General features: G+C 40.0%; 1 protein-coding gene across 36 annotated transcripts in view; it reads right to left on the reverse strand.

Annotated features, from left to right (window-relative positions):
• The window catches only part of DLG2 (discs large MAGUK scaffold protein 2), a 2,400,703-nt gene that overhangs the window by 418,635 nt on the left and 1,963,220 nt on the right, over positions 1 to 18,848 (reverse strand). For all 36 annotated transcript variants that reach the window (XM_058306073.2, XM_058306075.2, XM_058306074.2 and 33 more), the window contains one exon: positions 3,186 to 3,342. In XM_058306073.2, the coding sequence (XP_058162056.1) occupies positions 3,186 to 3,342 (157 nt within the window). The remainder of the gene's footprint in view (positions 1 to 3,185; positions 3,343 to 18,848) is intronic.

An 18,848-nucleotide genomic window follows, 5' to 3' on the forward strand; every position in this document is an offset into this window, starting at 1 on the left:
TGTGTACACATGATTTGATATTAGGCTGTGAACGTTTTGAGCACAGGATATTTATCTCATTCATCTTTGAAACCTCAAATTCTAATATATTACCTGGCACTTAATAAGCCATTAATAAGTAAATTATCTAGGAACCTTCTATAATTTGTGGGGGAGAATAATTCCTGAAAATAGAAATGGGCATTCTGTCTTGATTACAAAGTTCACTTGCTATTACCCAAGTCTCTTCTCTATGAAGACAAATGAGAGCAGAGCTCTACGTCCTCGCTTGCCCTGGGGATTCGATTTCTCTTTTCTACACTTACTACATTGCTGATAGCATGACTTATTTTCAAATTAATCTTCCACAAACTTAGGACACAGACTGAATTTTTATTTAGCTATTAATTGCTATTTAAGGTTTTTGTTTATTCCAGGAGGGTATAGCTTGTCTTTCCAGGTTAGTGCAAGCTGTAATATCAAATATTATATTATTTCCTTTCCATATTGTAACATTCAGCTTCTCAAGCCTATTTTGTTTTCCCTCTCAGTGTTAACCAGTGAAATTCTTGTGCTGAGCCTTGAAACTGCCACTTCCTAGTCACAGGTTAAATAAGTTTTAGTAAACGAAGGAGAATTGTTCTCTCTTCCCTTTCAATTGAACTGTTCTTGCAAATATTAAGACATATGAAAGGACATGATCTGAACTTCAAAGACCGCCACTATGTTCTTTGAATTGTAATCTCTAAAAATACTATACTTCTCATTGGCTGCTTTACTTATTATATGGTCCTGGCACTAAGATTTAAATTAATACATCTACTTTCTGAAAGTAGAAATACTGGTGGATTTTCTTTGTTGAGTCATGAAAGGATTACTAGGCCACCTTATTCTTCCATGTGCACGGGAGAAATCAGATCTATGACTTGGCAGATTTCTCATTTAAACAGACTTAGAAAGTCTAGAATTTCATGTCTGTGCCTCAGTTTCCTCATTTTAAAATGAGCATAATAGGGGAGCAGGTATAGCTTAGTGGATGAGCACCTGCTTCCTATGTACAAGGTCCCAGGTTAAGTTCCTGGTACCTCCAAAAATTAGCATAATAATGCAAAGAATTGTTAAGTTACTTAAAATAGTGACTAACTGAAAAGTACCGGGTAAGTATTAGCTCTTTATAGTTCTATGTGTTCCTAAGGGTGGTATACACACAGAGTGGCATGCATCGAGAAGGTGTTAAGTAAATACTGTTGACGAGGTTTTTAAGAAAGATTGTGCTGTGAGGAGAAAGAACACTGATTTGGGGCCCAGAGACTTGATTTTGAATACAACTTCATAGTTAGTAGCTATGGAGGCTTGGGCAAATCATTTAGCCTTTTTGAATCCCTTTCTCCTCAGCTGGCAAATGGGAGTAATAACAGTTAACTTGACATGTAGAGTTTCTTTGAGAATCCACAGAGTTAATGCATGCAAAAGTGTTTCATGTCTGGGAAAGTTACATGACACTGTGAATGCTGGTGTTACCACGTACAGATTTTGATCCAGGATAATGAAGATATGTTAGTAGATTTTAGATGGAAATTTACAGCCAATTTCCCAGGCCATAGTGACTTCTTTAAACACCAACATATTTATTCAGCACTCTTTCAGCACTCAGGCATGATGATAAATGATGAGGACACGTAATCAAATAAGATAGAGAATTTGCTTTCAGCACTCCTACCATCTAGTAGAGGAAGACAGGCAAGCAGCACAATATGTGCATTAGGTTTAATGGCCGCCAGTTAGAGCTTATCTATCACTTTATGTGTCTAAGAAGTGGGTGGATGGAAAGTTGTTAGAAGAGTAAGGTTCAGCCCCTGGCTGTGGAATGAGGTCCTGGCAGAGGACTTTACCCCATTTCTCCTATTACTTGGCATCCTTCCAGCGATCAGACGAGAACCACAGGGACACATCAGGCAAGGTCATCCAGGCAGGCCACTTGGGCACTTTATTCAGGTCAACTGATAATGCTTTGTATGTAAGTCGTGTATGTGTGTGTTTGTGTGTGTGTGTGTGTGTGAGAGAGAGAGAGAGAGAGAGGAGATCTGCCCATTTGTGGTTAAGGGGTTGGAATGTAAGGTCACGTGGAAAACTCTAGTTATAAATCACAGTTGTAAAATGAAAACACATTTTCCTAAGTACACAATGAAAACCACAAATAAGTGCATCACTGAGTTATGAACCAAATCCTCAGCCATAATAGCTGGGCTCCTTATGTAATTCTCCATTTTTATTTTCATGATTACAAAAACTCCAGTATGATCATGAACACTCACAATGGCTTTATCTATCTATCCTAGAGTTTATGCCAGGGATGCAGCTCAAAGTAGTAGAAACAGTCAACAAATATTTTTAGAAATAAAGGGAAATTTTAGAAAAAAAAAAGGGAAATGGGGAGGAAGGAGACAAGTAAAGAAGAAAGGGGCGGGGAGGTAAGAAGGAAGGGAGGGAAGAGGTAGGGTAGGTATGATGGGCATTATTATCAAATATTTAAGCCCCAGCTCTGATTCTTTTAGTTATGTAACCTTGACATGTTACTTAATCTTCCTGAACCTTATTTTCTGCATCTGAACATTGGGCAATACATTTAAGGTGATGGTGAGAATTAAAACTTACTTGTATAAAATGTTTGACAAACAATAGGTGCTTAATTAATAAATTGTTGCTGGTGATTTGTGTACTTAGGTAAATAGCATTGTGGTACTACTCATCATCACCATCACCAAAATAGGTATAGCAAAATTTTATGCATTTTCTTTCACAGTTATATGCAAAATTATACATGTTGTAAAGCTTTTAGAGTATGGCCATATGTTTGGAGGAAATCTGCATTTTAAAAATAAGTAATATACCGTTTTAAAAGGGCCTGTGTTTCAATGATCTGTTGGTTGGAAAGATGTCTCAGAAAATGTAAAAGAAAAGTCTAGTAGGTTGGAAAGATATGTCAGAAAATGGAAAAGAAAACACGTACATTTACCTTTATCTGGAAAATAAGTGTAACAAGCATAAAGCACCTGAAACACCATTTAAACTGAAACACACACCTGAAGCCACCATGTTCTCCTGTATTTTTGGCTTTGAAATCAAGGTGCTTTTGGAGCCATATGCTTTTTTTTCATGGATAGCATCAGATATGGAGGGAATGAAGATGAAGGAGTAATACTCACCGACAGGATCTGGTCTCCTCTCTGGAGCTCCCCACTCAGATCTGCGGGTCCACCGGCCAGAATGAAGGACACAAAAATACCTTCTCCGTCTTCCCCACCCACAATGTTGAAGCCCAGGCCAGTGGAGCCTTTGTGCAGGACCACCTTGCGGGGCTCCCTGCAGAAACAAATGGAGAACACAGCTCACAGGGTGACCCATTCAAGAGTTAGGCTTCTTTTACTTTTACTGGCATATCTGATATCAGCAATTCTTTACTATGAGAATGACTTCCTAAAATGAGATACCTTTGCACAGCAAGAAAGAGGCTAATTAATATCAAGGTACATGTCTTAGTTCCTACTGTAACAACTACAAAAATATAATGCAAAATCACTCTTCAATTATAAAATTTATCTTGAACTATCCCTATCTCGACTTTTCCTTTAAAATATTTGTTCTTGCCTTGAGCTCCATATTAGGTTTTCAGTAGGGTGGATGCAACCAAAAAGGGACAAGAGACTAGGGGTGAATGGGCCAGGTCATGACAGATCTTACATTCCAGGCTGTGGGTTGGTTGTTCACTGAAATTTATTCTGTAGGGAGTGGGGATTTATAGGAGGATTCTGAGGAACCAAGAATATTTAAATCTATTTGAGGAAGTTTAACAAATGGTCAGGTGGATGGTGGATGGAGCAAGAGGTGTGGATAAGATGGGAGAAGGAAAACCAGTTAGGCTGTTTCCAAGTAATCTAAGTGTAAGATGCTGATGGCCTGAACAAGGGTGGTTAGCAGTGAGAATGAAAAGAAAGGGGAACAAGAGAGAGGAAATTTGAAGGGACAAACTGTGTTCAGAGATTGACTCATACATTGGAGGAGGTGAGGAAGAGTGTCTAAGCTACTGGCAAATAGGAAGGGGGCATAGAATACAAGGTAATGAGGGTGAGTGTGACTTTTGGCATGCCGAGTTCCATGTAATGGTAGGGTGTTTATGTGGAGATGTTCTGAAACATTTGGAGACAAAGGATAGGAATTTGGATACTGAGAGAAGAATGAAAATGTAGTTTTGAGGGTCATCAATAAAAAGGTGAGAGACAATTCTTGAACGTACAGTTCACTGGGTGTATGTAGTGGCCAGAAAATGATGGATTATATAATTGTAAGGGTTCTTAGAAGGTATCTAACTCAATTTTTATATTGGTTGTTTTCAAAAATTTATTCTGCAAGGTTTAGATTTGACCAAGGTGTCTCTTGTATCACCCTCCCTCCTCTCCCAAACATCTCAATTTTAATCATTGAAGTTCCTTATCTATAGTCCAGCTCTTGATGCAAGAATGACCAAAATCCATGCAATATTTTTCATACTAATGACAACACAAAGGATCTGCTATTTGTTATCACATTTCCATACACAAGGTTGAACATTATATCTATGTTTACCCTTATTATGAGGAAAGGTATAAAAAGGCATATTACAACTTGGACTAGAAGAAATATGTTACAGAGCAGCACATTAAGTCAGAGGTGAAGACACAGTCCTATTTATTCCACACATATTTCGTGAGCAGTTATGTGTCAGGAACTGTCCCAGGTGCTTGTGATGTTTTAAAAAATTGTGAGATCCTTTCCCTTATGGTTTTACAATCTAAGTGGGATAGGACCCCAAAAAGCACCTTATTTCTACCTTCTTGCCTCTGAGAGGGGTAGCAATTCAACTTCCTGTTGGGCTGTGCTTAAAATACCCAACGGGGAAAGAAGAGGACCAACTAGCCCTACCTCCCTTCTCCTCCTTCCACCTATTTACCACCAAGCAGGGGTGGAAATGCAATTCCCTACTGGAAAGTGTACCGCCTACTAGCACTACCTGACACCAGTTTGTTCCATCTCTTTGCTAATGGATGGGGGTGGAAGTTCAGCTCCCTGCTCAACACCATTGACATCAGCCCAGTGGAAGAAGTGGAGGGCCATCCCCATTGCTTCCCTTTGCTACCTGGTGGGGCCAGAAATCTAGCTCTCTGTTCTCCCCCATTGAGAGAAGAATGAGAGAACCATTTTTCATTTGGGCGTTTGGCCAATGTAGAGCTAATATTATCAAAAATGGATTCCTGTTTCAAAAATGAGTCCACTGTTTCCCTGTCTCTTCGGCTAGAGGGAGCAGGCTTTTCTTGGGGCTTTTTTGGGCTGTGCCTATTGGTGGTTCCAGGCAAAAGTCTTCTCCATTGCCCCATCCACGATATAAGAGAGGCAAAAAGAAAGTCCAGGGAACTCGCTGTATTGTCATTCCTCAAGTCCCGAGATCCCCAACCTATCTGCTTTGTTATTTTCACCATTTAGAGTTTTCCTATGGTTGTTTGTTGTATTATGTCCAAGGTGTTTTTTTTGTTTGTTTGTTTGTTTTGTTTTAATAAGAGGGAAGACTACAGAGGAAATGGAGATACTCAATTTTGATTGAAACCAGAAGTCCAGGCTTTGTATACCTTGTGAAGGTAAGAGCCAATAGGATTTTTAAAAAAACTTTTTATTTTGAAAAGTTTCAAACTTATAGGACAGTTAACTAAAATAATATAAAGCCCATACAGTGAACTCCAACATATCTCTACCCACCCTAGATACTCAGGTCCATTAATTTTAACTTTTTTGCCACATTTGCTTTTCTTTTCCTCTGTCTTTCCCTCCCTCCATCTACCCATTTTTTAAACACTTGATGTAGTTTGTATACATCATTTTCTCTGAACACTTAATACTGCCATATGCATTTCTTAAGAACAAGGCTATTCACTTACATGGCAACCTTAAGTAAGTTATCAAGTTCAAGAAATATACTATTTTTAATGTTTTTTATTTATTTTTAAAAGATACATAGATCACACAAAATGTTACATTAAAATATACTATTGATGTAAAGTTTAAAGTCTATATTCTAATTTTTTCATATGTCTCAATTATGTGACTTTGAGTCTTTTCTCCTACTTTGCTCTATCCCAGGCCGGATCATGTATTACATTTAATTGTCATTGTCCCTATACTTGCTCCTCTTTCTTTTAAGTTGTGGGATCATATATACAATATATACTTTTCCCATCTCAATCACTCCCAAGCACATCATTAAATGGTATTAGCATCACTCACGATATTGCAGTATCCTCACTACTTCCATTAATAAAACTTTCCCATCTTCCAAAACAGTAATGTTAAACCCATTATACTTTAACTTTTTATCACTCCTGAGCCCCACCCCTGGCAACCTGTACTCTAATTTCTGTCTCTATGGACTTGAATTGTCTCTGATGTTTTCTTTGTAGTTTCTATGGGGCTTAAACTTAACATCCTAATTCTATAACGATCTCATTTGCTTTGATACCAACTTAACTTCAATAGTGTACACAATGTTCCTATTCTCTCTGTTTCTCCACCCTTTTGTAGTTCTTGTCACAGATTACATATCTCTACATTATGAGTCCAAAACCACTGATTTATGACTACATTTTATGTACTTAGCCTTTTAGTTCCTACAGGAAGTAAAAAGTATAAATAAAAACCAAAAATAAAATAATACTAGCATTTGCATTTACCTATGTTATTATCCTCACTGGAGATCTTTATTTCTTCATGTGGCTTTGATCTATTGTCTGGTGTCCTTTCCTTTCATCTTACAGAACTCGTAGGATTGATCTGGTGGTGACAAAGTCCCTCAGCTTTTGTTTATCTGGGAAGTCTTAATCGCTCCCTCATTTTAAAAAAGACAATTTTGCAGGATATAGAATTCCTGGTTGGCCATTTTTTACTTTAAGCACTTTAAATATGTCATCCCACTGCCTTCTTTCCTCCATACTTTCTGATGTGAAAATGGCACTTAGTCTTATTGAAACTCCCTTGAATGGGACTTGTTGCTTCTCTCTTGCAGCTTTCATAATTCCCTTTATCTTTGGCATTTGACAGTCTGATTTTAATATGCTGTGTGTATTTGGGTTTATATTGTTTGAAATTCATTGAGTGACTTGAATGCATATATTAATGCCTCTCATTACTTCACAGATTTTTGGGGAATTTTTCAGCCATTATTTCTTTAAGTATTCTCTCTACCTCTTTCTTCTCCTTTTGGAACTTCCATAAAGTCCTTCTGGGACTCCCACAATGCACACAGGTTCCAGTTTCCTCAGGCCCTGTAAGTTTTACTTCATTCGTTCTTCCTTTTGCTCTTCAGACTAAATGATTGTCTTACCTTCAGCTTCACTGATTCTTTCTTCTACCAGCTCCAATGTGCTGTTGAGTCCCTCTAGGGAATGCTTAACTTCTGTTGCTGTGGTCTTCAGTACTGTTTGGTTCCTTTTCATAATTTCCATTTCTCTATTCATATTCTGTTTGTGTTCATCTATCAGATTTCCTTTAGTTATTTGTCCATATTTTCCTTTAACTCACTAAGATTATTTAGGATGATATTTTAGAAAGTCTTTGTCTAATATGTCCCAGGTCTAGCTGATGGTTTCAAACACATTAATCTTCTCCTTTGCCTGGGCCATTGCTTCCTGTTTCTTTGTATGTTTTGTAACCTTTTGTTGAAACCTGGACATTTTGATATTTTAATACATTATTACTGAAATTTACACTCCCAGGCATCTATCTGTTCTTTGAGCTTGTATCCAGTAAGTGTTATTTATTTATTTATTTTTTAAGATTATTTTTATTTAATTCCCCTCCCCTCCCCCCGGTTGTCTGTTTTCTGTGTCTTCTTGCTGCGTCTTGTTTCTTTGTCCGCTTCTGTTGTCGTCAGCGGCACGGGAAGTGTGGGCGGCGCCATTCCTCAGCAGGCTGCTCCCTCCTTCGCGCTGGGCGGCTCTCCTTACAGGTGCACTCCTTGCGTGTGGGGCTCCCCTACGCGGGAGACACCCCCGTGTAGCACGGCACTCCTTGCGCACATCAGCACTGTGCATGGGCCAGCTCCACACGGGTCAGGGAGGCCCGGGGCTTGAACCACGGACCTCCCATGTGGTAGACGGATGCCCTAACCACTGGGCCAAAGTCCGTTTCCCCAGTAAGTGTTATGACCAAATTTTACTTGAATGCCAGGAGCTAACAAAAAAAAAGGGGGTGGGGGGAGACAATGCCTTTCCCACTCTTTGCAAATTTCTCCCTCAGGGCTTATCCATACAATTGGTTGTATGAAAATCAGCTCCAGGCCAAAGATAAGACCTCCTTGATTTTCTCTGAGTGGTCTTATCTGGGGAATGTGCACATGTTATTAGGAATTCCCCCATGTGCAGAATTACAAATGTCCCTCTACTCTAGGAAACGGTTTCCTCAGGGTCCTGGGCACTCACTATGTTCTAGGACCAGCAATACCTCACCCTGGACAGCATGGCCCGACTGTTCCACCACAGAGTTCTGCATGAGAGTTCCGTCAGCTGCTTTCAACATGCAGGGCAAGTTCTGAGATGGCAAGTCCCTCAAGTGATCACCAGACAGAAGGAATCAAAAATAAATGCTCCCAGCATTTGCACTCATTGTCTCTGGAACTGGAACCAGCAGTCTACCCTGGGAATGTGGGCCAGCCGCTGAAGTGTGGGGGAGAGGACAAGTCAGGGCACCATGAGATCTTACAACTTTTAAGAAGGATTTTTCTTGATTAGGTGCTCATTGGGTTACTGCAGTCCTTAAACTATATTCTGGACCCCTGAGAAGGACGTTTCTGCCAATTCTTGGTGGTCATTCAAAGTTTCTTTTGGAAGACAGCCCCTTGAGTCATTCATTGTACTCCACCATCTTGATTGTGGCCCACTAGGATTTTGAAGAAAAATTTTTATAGAAAACTCCTTCCTCCAAAATAAACATTCCTACTCTTAGTGGCTACAGCTATAAATTATGGATAGTAAACGTAGATGGAGAGAAGGGGACTGTTATGACTCTAACATTGCCTATGTGCTGGATATTGTGCTTGATGCTTTATGTACATCATTCCATTTAGTTCTCAAAACAAGCTGTTTATGGGAGGAGATGTGGCTCAAGCAGTTAAGCTCCTGCTTCCCACATGAGAGGGCTTAGGTTTGGTTCCTGGTGCCTCCTAAAAAAAAAAAAACCATAAGAACAAACAACAAGTAAAACAAATGGAAAAAACCAACTCAGAGTAGCTGATGTGGTTCAGTGGTTGAGCACCAGCTTCCCACATATGGGGTTCCAGACAAAATCCCCTACCCCTGGGTATCTAAAAAACAAATAAACAAACAAACCAAACAAAAACAAAAACAAACAGAAGCTGTTTTAGTTTCCTATGTGCTTTAGCAAATTCCATGAAATAGTTTGGTTTATACAATGGAAATTTATTTGCTCAATTTTGAGGCCTGGAAAATGCCTAAGTCAAGGCATAATCAAGGATGCTATCTTTCTGAAGACCAGTTACCAGTGGTCCTTGGCTCATCTATCACATGGCAAGGTACCTGGTGACATTTTATGGTCTCTCCCTTCTCTTCCCAATTTTGTTGATATAGGATTCTTGCTCCCATGGCTCTCTCTCTTTGTCTGAATTTCATTCTTTTATAAAGGACTGCAATAATAGGATTCAGACTCATCCTGACTGAGGTGGGCCATGCCTTAACTGAAGTAACCTCATCCATAAGTCCTACTTAGAATGAGTTCACACCCACAGGAATGGATTAACTTTAAGAACATGTTTTTTCTGGGGTACATACAGTTCCAAATCACCACTCAAGCCAATCAGGGATGCTTACTTATGTTTGCAACTACTATGAAATAGATCTAAAATGTAACCTGGATTGATGATTGGGTATATGGGTAGGTATGCTAAAAAACAAGTATAGTAAAATGTTAATTGTGAAATCTAGGTGGTCAGTATATGGGTATTCATTATAAAATTCTTTAAACTTTTATTTATGTTTGAAAAATTGTATAACAAACTATTGGAAAAATAAACAACCCAGTGAAGCAATTATTATCACAATGTTTTTAGATTAGTGAAATGAGATTATTTGCCCATGGTTACTAAACTCTGTAAGTAGCAAAGGCAGGATTAAGAGGCAGGTTTTCTGGTTCAAAATCCCAGAGCCTAGAGTAGGATGTGTTCCTGCAGGTTGAATTTAACCCACAGTGTTTATTAACTTTTGAATTTGTTGCTTATGTTTAAAATTAGGAAGATTTGCATAGTATATGGATTTATGACTTCATATGAAAAAAAAACAGTTCTATCAACAACAGTTCTCAGTCTTGTTGCATAGCAACAATTAATTGCCACGAATACGACTCTCTTTAGAGAAGGCATTTATTCTTCAGTTTTCCATGGTCTTCACTTCTCCTTCATAGTTCTCAGACAATAACAAACCTGAGGGTTAGTTGTGCCCGATTTATATTTTCCATAAAGATGAGAAGAACGCAAAGTATTTCTTATTCTCATGCTTTTATCAAAAATGGGAAAAATGAAAGTTTTATGGAGGGAGACTTGTATTTTAATTTTTAAAAATGGGAGAGAACATGATTCCTATGGAAGTAAGGGTTATCCTTAAATGTTTAATATTCAGAATGACTCTCCATAAAAAGAATATAGCTTTACAAAGCCATTAGGAAACAACATTCTCATCACTATCTATATTACTTGCCTCTGGGTATTTGTATTGGTGATCTCTGCATTATAATACATTGCTTACTGTTTACAATGATATAAAACACAGGATAATTTGCATGACAGTGGATTCTATTTATGTTACCTGACCTCTTTTATTTCAAATTCTCTGAACAAGTCTTTTAAACCAAATTGTTTTTGAATTTCTCAACTTTAGAGATTTAAGAGCCTTCTTATAAATAGAATTTATGTCATGATAAGTTATGATGCTTATTTTAGTAATGGAGAGAAATAACAGGAAATAAATCTCTAAAACAGTATGCAAATAAAATGTCCTAAGCACATTTTTAATAATTTATTTTTTCTAATTTAAACTTCTTATAGTAATAACCCATGACATCAAAGTGAAGACTTTAAACTGTTCTAATAAATATATTTTTCTGTTATATTATCATAATCCTGGGAAGTATTAGAAATTCTATTTTACTGATTCTTAGATAAGTCAAATCGTCTGAGTTCACAATAGTAAGCAACAGAGGTAAACTCTACTGCAAGTGAAGTGTTTTGTCCATTAAATGGAGAAAGAACTTAATGAACCCACACACACACACACATACACACACACACACACAAACTAAAGTGTGCTCTTTTTGTTTACTTTGCTTAGGAGGTACTGAGGATTGAACCTGGGACCTCATACATGGAAAGCAGGAGCTCAGCCACTGAGCTATACCCACTCTCCCTAAAATGCTTTATTTTATTTTTATTTATTTATTTATTTCTCCCCACCCCCTCATTGTTTGTACTTGCTGCATCTTTTTGCCTTCTTTGTTTCTTTAGGAGGCACTGGGAACTGAACCCAGGACCTCCGATGTGGGAGGGAGGTGCCTAATCACTTGAGTCACCTCCATTCCCTGGTTTGCTGTGTCTCTCATTGTGCTTTTCCTCCTGTGTCTCTTGTTGCACCCTCTTGTTGCATTAGCTTATGTGCCTGCCTGCTGTACCAGCTCGCTTTCTTGCTCATTTTCTTTAGGAGGCACTGGGAACCTCTGCTCCCTGCTTTGTTGTGTCTCCCATTATGTTTTACTTCCTGTGTTTCCTGCTGCATCATCTTGTTGTGTCAGCTTGCCACACCTGCCCCTCATGCCAGCTCGCTGTCTTCCCCAGAAGGCACCAGGAACTGAACCATGGACCTCCCATGTGGTAGGCGGGAGCTAAATTGCTTGAACCACATCTGCTTCCCTAAAACATGTTTTATCTAAATGACAGGAGAACCTAGATTTTAAAAATGGATTATAATATATTTACAGCATATTTTCTTATTGACAATATTGACACTCAAGGAGCCACTTTAAGTAACCTCAGCATCTATCGTTTGAACCAAATGATTCAATACTTAATTACACATTAACTTACACTGTTCTCTCTCTGAATGTGAAGCTCTAACCCCTTTAGTTCAGACCTTGATTATTAGGAAGGCCATCTTAGTCTACCTGATTCCAGTTTCAACTTTCCAAATATAATCTCCTCACTAAAATACAAATCTGATTATCTCACTGTCCTGCTTAAATTATTCCAGCCACCCTATGTTCCAGCCACAACAAATTCTTTGCACGTCTCTGAGTCTGACATGTTGTTTTATCCTGCCATGCCTTGCTCCAGGCCATCTTAAACCTCACTTCAAGCATTACTTCTATGACTCCCTGCCCCCTGCTGGGTACAGGAGATTGCTTGCTCCTTGCGTCTCTTCTGTGTCTTGCACACAACTCTGTTGTAGCATTTATCACATATTGCAGAGATTGTTTGCTCACAGAGCTATTCTCCCTCAATAGAATGTGAACGCCTGGAGTCTAGTCCGAGCATTTCCCCAGCCTGACAGGGAGCAAGAACTCAGGAAATAGTTGTTGAAAGAATGAATCAACTCCCACTGTGATTCAGACCTCATTTAATCCTCTGCTTTATATTAGAATTATTTATGCAAATGTCTTCCCTGCTTGTTAGATTTTACCCAGGGATGGCAAAATCTAAACACAAAGGGATTAAGGCAGGTAACACGAATGAGTGAAGCTGTCTGAGGAGGGATTGCAGCATACTGGGGATTTAGATCACCAGTGTTGCCAGATCCTCCAACTTTTAGAGTTAAGTCAAGAATCTAGAGTTTTATATGAATGTTCCAGAATTTTAATGTTGAACATGATGGGGAAAACATAAAATATGGTACAGATCAAACCAAACATCTCTACTGTGGATCCAGCCACGACCAGCCGGTAGTAAAGACTATACTGTCCACACGTGGACACATTTGAGGTCAGCTTCTTGTTTTTCTCTTCCCTGGTGCTCAGCATGGTACCTGACTCATGGTATTTGCCTGTAACTTTCAGTTGATTTAATATTCTACTTTCAGCCCTACCTCCTCTAGCCTTTGCTTTAGAAGTTTCCTCATTCTGTAATATCCTCTTCTTTTATTATTTTTCCTTTTTATATCAGACCAGCTCGAGATCCATCTTCTTCATGATGAATCCTTCCCGAACATGTTGAGCCACAGGTCTCACATCTCCTGAATGTTTCTTGTCTAGGCCAGTGACTTTGGGTGAGATTAATAGAAGACCTGCATCTCTATGGCCTGTTTCATGTATGTGGGCATTGTGGCCTCCAGTGACGCTATAATCTCCTGGAGGTGCCGTGTCATGGTTTACACTGGTAGGGTATTTCCCCAGCGTGCCTAGAAGACTGCTCAGTACACACCTGATGACTGAGTAAATAAATGCCCACCACCAATTTATAAGGAATTCAAATTTTTTTCATATTTGGGATCTAACCTCCTGTGTCATGTATCATCCAGAATTTGGGTGGCTTATGGGCCCATTACAGTCATAGTTATACATCATTATCCATAGACAGTGAAAAAAAATCAACCTCTAATTCCTCATTTAAGATTGAGCTCAGGGATCATATCTTCTGCAAGCCATCCATGACCCTGTCCTCAATCCCTCACTCGAGGACTGAATTTGGTGCCTCTTCTGTGTAACCACCTTGCATTCTGAACATGTAGATATCTTAGTCCCTGTTACATTGGACTGGTTTCCTTATCTCTCCAACTGGAGTGATCAACTTGAGAGGGTAGGAACCATGGCATTTGCTTTTTGCCCCCAGTAACCTGGTACATAGTAGGTCCTCACCACTCTGTTAACTTGTTTTCATATTAGATTCTGTTGGAGAAAATACGGTACCTACTGGGACACGGAGACTGATTGACCAGAAGCAAAGAATTTATTGAGAAGCTCTCCCAATGGAGGGGGTCTGAAGAACAGACTTTAGCCCTCCCACCAGCATGGTGGGGGTTTGAAGAGAGACTTCATCCCCTTCCCGGAAGGGTGGGACTTGAATTTATCCAGAACTTTTCTAGGTGGGGAAATGACAGTCAGTGGGAGGGGGGTTGAGGGTCAGAGTGAGGTAGTGGGAGGGGGTTGAGGGAGTCTATGGCTTCTTGGAATGCTGCAGGAGCAGATGTTTCTCTTGATCTGTAGGGTTTTAAAAGGGTTTGTAAATAGTGAAGGTTTCTGTCTCGTCTCCCTCTGATATGCAGGTAGAGGTAGTAAAGATCTCATCTTCCTCTGATATGCAGATGGAGAAGATCTCTAGCTCCCTTTACTCCTGTTTCTACGTTTAACCTGTGGGAAAGTGCTACACTGGGGAGGGGGTTTACCTTTTTCCCAATGCATATCAGCGAAACTGAGGTACAGTTTGTTAATTATTGCAAACCACTAACAGATTCCAAGTATGGAACTTATAGAAGATGGTACATGGTTACACATAATATCAGTAATTTTTAAAAAGGTTATCTATCTGCTTAAAAATATGTGCTACTTCACTCATACAACCTTTTAGTAAACAAGCATCTACAGAGTACTTTGTGAGTGAATACAAAGGCTAAGGAGTCTCAGGTGGGAGGAGCCACATGTAAACAAACAATTATAAAAGCACAGGAATAGGACAAATGCTGTGGCAGAAACATGTATGCCAGAAGCTAAAGTAGCCAAGAGCCAGGAGCTACTAGACTTCTTCTAAAATGATTTTGTCCTTTTATTATCATTACCTGAATGAAATATGCTATAATCCTTTATACGGTTTTATTTTTCTTTTCACATGATATAAAAAGCCTTTATAATCATAAAACATTTGGATGCTGAGTAATTGGAGAGATGCCAACTTGACCTGCTCCCAGCTGTGGCAGATCGTCATCAGCATAATCCTGTTTAGCTGGAGTTTCGAGGGTGCTCCAAGCCAGCTGGGATGTTTTCAGGAAGGGAAAGCAGGGTCCTATGGGTTATCTTTTCTCCTTAAACCAGATGGCTCATGAGAATTCAGGATTCAAATAAAGGGAAGTGCCCACTTAAACCTGAAGTCTTTCTCATGGCCATTAGTAGGTTGTTTCTTGAGCTTTGAGTCTCTGGGGCCTGCAAAATTACTCCAAAGTACCCATGTCAGTTCCAAAGTACCCATGAGGGGAAGTTGTATGGTATAATGGGAAAAAAGTTATAAAAATATTTCTAGTCATCTTTCTAAAACATGTATCTGACCGTGTGTAACACTGTCATCCAGGGCCTTTGGGATTCCCATGCCTTTGGGATAAGGTCTAAACTAAACATGGCATTTGAAGCCTCCCATCATTTGACTTTTTTCCATTTCTCCTAGTTCCAACTTCACAGAGTCCCCTCATATGCCCTGTTCCACCTACACAAAGTTGCCAGCCACAGCTTTCCATGCCTCATTGTCTTTGCCAATAATGCTCTTTGGCTGGAACAGTGCCCTCTCCTGTCAAGCTCGTCTATCTGATGAGACTTCGAGACTGAGGCCAGGTGCTCAGTCTTCTCTCTGCTGTCCCTTCATCCAAGCCTACAGATGAACTGACCTGTTGTCCTTTTACAAAACCACATTGTATCTTTATTGATCATACCATTATCATTGTCTTTACTATTCTGAAATTAGTTTGTTTACCCACCTATTTATTCTGTGAATCTGTACAGTTCTTAAGAAAAGGAGGCCCATGGTATACTTACTTTGTATACCAACAGCCAGTACGAGGCTAAGCATATCGGAGACATGCACACACAAACACATGTTTTATGAATAAATTAAAAAATGCAAGCTAGGTGTTAGGAGAAAAGAAAGTAAATCTTGGCTTCACCTCTCCTGGGCTCTGTGGGAACTCAGGTAAGCTACCTGTAGGTCAGTTTCCTTGTTTGGGCAACATGGGAAATGATGTTTGACTCATGAGGAAGTAGTTAAATTCAGATAAGACAATGAGCTAAAAGCATCTAGAAAATGGAAAAGTAGGAAGAAAATGTTTACATTGAGATTCTGTTTCCAGCCATTTGGCAGATCAGATGTCTTGAAAATCCCTCCCATTTGACTGAAATTCTGAATGGAATATTTATAATTTTAAAAGCTTGGCTAAACTTGCAAGTAAGTAAAAGAAATCCTCAGAGGCCAAAAATGAAGCCCGGATGCGAGGTCAGAGAAGAAGGAAAGAGCTGACACTAGCAGAGGACTGGAGGGCATTGGCTGGTTCCCAAAGAGTTAGTATTCTAGTCAGGTTTGGTGGTGACACGGAGGACAGCAGTGTGTGGGCCTGAGATAAAGGATCTGATCAGAGACCCCTGAGCAAAATCAGAAGCCTGCAAGCCTAAACCCTAGGTAAAACGATAGCTCACATGCTGAAACTAACCCCTCCATGATGTCAAGCACACACACCTGTTCTGATCTTGAGTAAAAGTAAGCAGAAAGGGTCTGGGAAGCTAGTCAACACATGTTTGAATGTGGAAGAAGTTTATGATTTAGGAACAGGATTCATATAAAACTGAATGAACTGGGAGATGAAAAGAGAATCTACCTGGGGATCAGAAGAAGCAATCTGACGATATATCTCGAGCACTGTGAGTGGAGATGTTCTCCGGGTGGCTGACAGTAATGTGCTGTTCTGCTTGGTCAGGATAACCTATGTGGTGGGTTTGTCCGTCCAGTCTACTTGAGGACAGCAGCCACTGAAGTTATGTGGCTGGTTTCCTTCCTTCAGAGTCCAGACCCACCAAGTCACATGTTTAAAATATAGTTTCCCCTAGTTCTTTTCCTAATGGGAGCGCGTGTGCTAATAAGCACAATCTGGTACCTTACGTTAATAACTTGGCATTAGCATGCACATATTATTCCCTCTTAAATCTGTCACTTGAGGGTGATCACCCATGGATATGCTGAGAAAAACTGCACTTCAGAGCATGTAGTCCTAAGATCCAGATCTAGTTCCATGACAACCCCAGTAAGGGACGGTTACACTGTGAGGTGTTGCATGAAGAGCCACCTGGTCTTCTTGAGCCCTCTCGTCCTCATTTATCTACCAATGAAACTGTTTTAATGTGAGCAGTGTTGTTAAGGAAAGGAGAAAATGGTAGGAGCTCAATGAGACTTTTCAGCATGACGGGGAGATGTATATCAGGCTAACTGTGAAGAGGGGAACACAGCAAAGGTAGTGACTTGGAGGTCAACCACCGAAGGTGTCAAGGCTACTGATTATGACTGATACTCAATATCTAAACGAGCTGGCTCCTTAGTGGAGTATAGCACAATGTATGTCTCTGTATTAGTCAGGGTTCTCTAGGGAAACAGAATCAACAGAAGATAATCTGTAAGTAATAAGAGATTTTATGAAATTCTCTCACATGACCATGGGGATGCACAAGTCCACATTCCACAGGCAGGTTGCAAACCAGAGACTCCAATGAAAGTCTGAAGAAGTTCCTTTATGAGTTCCTGGGAGACATTGGCTATCCAAAGACAAGCTGGGAAATTCTCTCTGAATGCTGAAATCACTCCCCCTTTTAGGGCATTCAACCGATTGGATAAAACATCACTCATTGCTGATGGCAATCTCCCTGGTTGATTGTAGCTGTAATCAGTCATCTACGCAGTAAATTCGCTAATGACTGAAGTCCATGAATGTCCTTGTATTACAATTAGCCCAATGCCTCCTTGACCAAACAACTGGGAACAATTACCTGGCCGAGTTGACCCATTAACCTAACCATTACAGTCCACCCCTTGTCAACTTGACAACTATACACATTACCTTAAGCCATATGTAGTCTATAAGTAAAAACAATAGCAGATATGTTGGGGTGACTCAAACTTTCATTCCTGAAGATTCTGGGCCATTGTTAGTCCTGCTTGGATTGGGATGTTGTAATTTTTCTTTGACTTTAATCACAGGGCATGGCAGTACTAAGAGACGCCCTAGAGGATCTCCTGTATTCCAGGCAAACTCTCCTTTACCCCCACTATGTAGATGCAGTCCTATGTCCTCTTGACAGTCAGGATCAGTCTCCCAGCCGGTACAGTAATTCTCTTCTTTACCTGTTGATTCAGAAGTAAAAGTGGACAGGTGGCAGTCTTAACTTCTAGTTCAATGGGCTCATTGTTGTGTTCCCTGGTGGCAGCACTCCTCCTTTTGGAACTAAGACCTATAGCCCAGAAGAGTTTAAAGTTACAGGGATAGGAAGCAAAATTTTCCTAGTGGATCAATAGGGATGATAGTGGTGTCACTCCCATTTCTACCCCTTGATTCCTGGACCCATGAATCCTGGCTATAGAAGTAACAGCACCATAGAGTGGACATTGATTTAGAGCATACGTGGCCTCCTGGAGAACATTGCCCCAACCATGCAAGGTATTGCCACCTAGCTGGCACTGTAATTGAGTCTTCAAAAGGCCATTCCCCCATTCTATCAATCCAGCTGCTTCAGGATAATGGGGAACATGGTAAGACCAGTGAATTCCATGGGCATGTGCCCATTCCTGCACATGATTTGCTGTAAAATGGGTTCCTTGATCAGAAGCGATGCTGTGTGAAATGCCATCGTGGTGGGTAAAACATTCAGTAAGGCCATGGATGGTAGTTTTGGAAGAAATATTGCATGTAGGGAATGCAAACCCATATTTAGAGTATGTGTCTATATCAGTTAAAACAAATCACTGTCCCTTCTATGATGGAAATGGTCCAATGTAATCAACCAGCCACCAGGTAGCAGGCTGATTACCTTGGGGAATGGTGCCACATTGGGGACTG

The sequence above is a fragment of the Dasypus novemcinctus genome, chromosome 10 (genome assembly GCF_030445035.2).
Source record: "Dasypus novemcinctus isolate mDasNov1 chromosome 10, mDasNov1.1.hap2, whole genome shotgun sequence".
Classification (NCBI taxonomy): domain Eukaryota; kingdom Metazoa; phylum Chordata; class Mammalia; order Cingulata; family Dasypodidae; genus Dasypus; species Dasypus novemcinctus.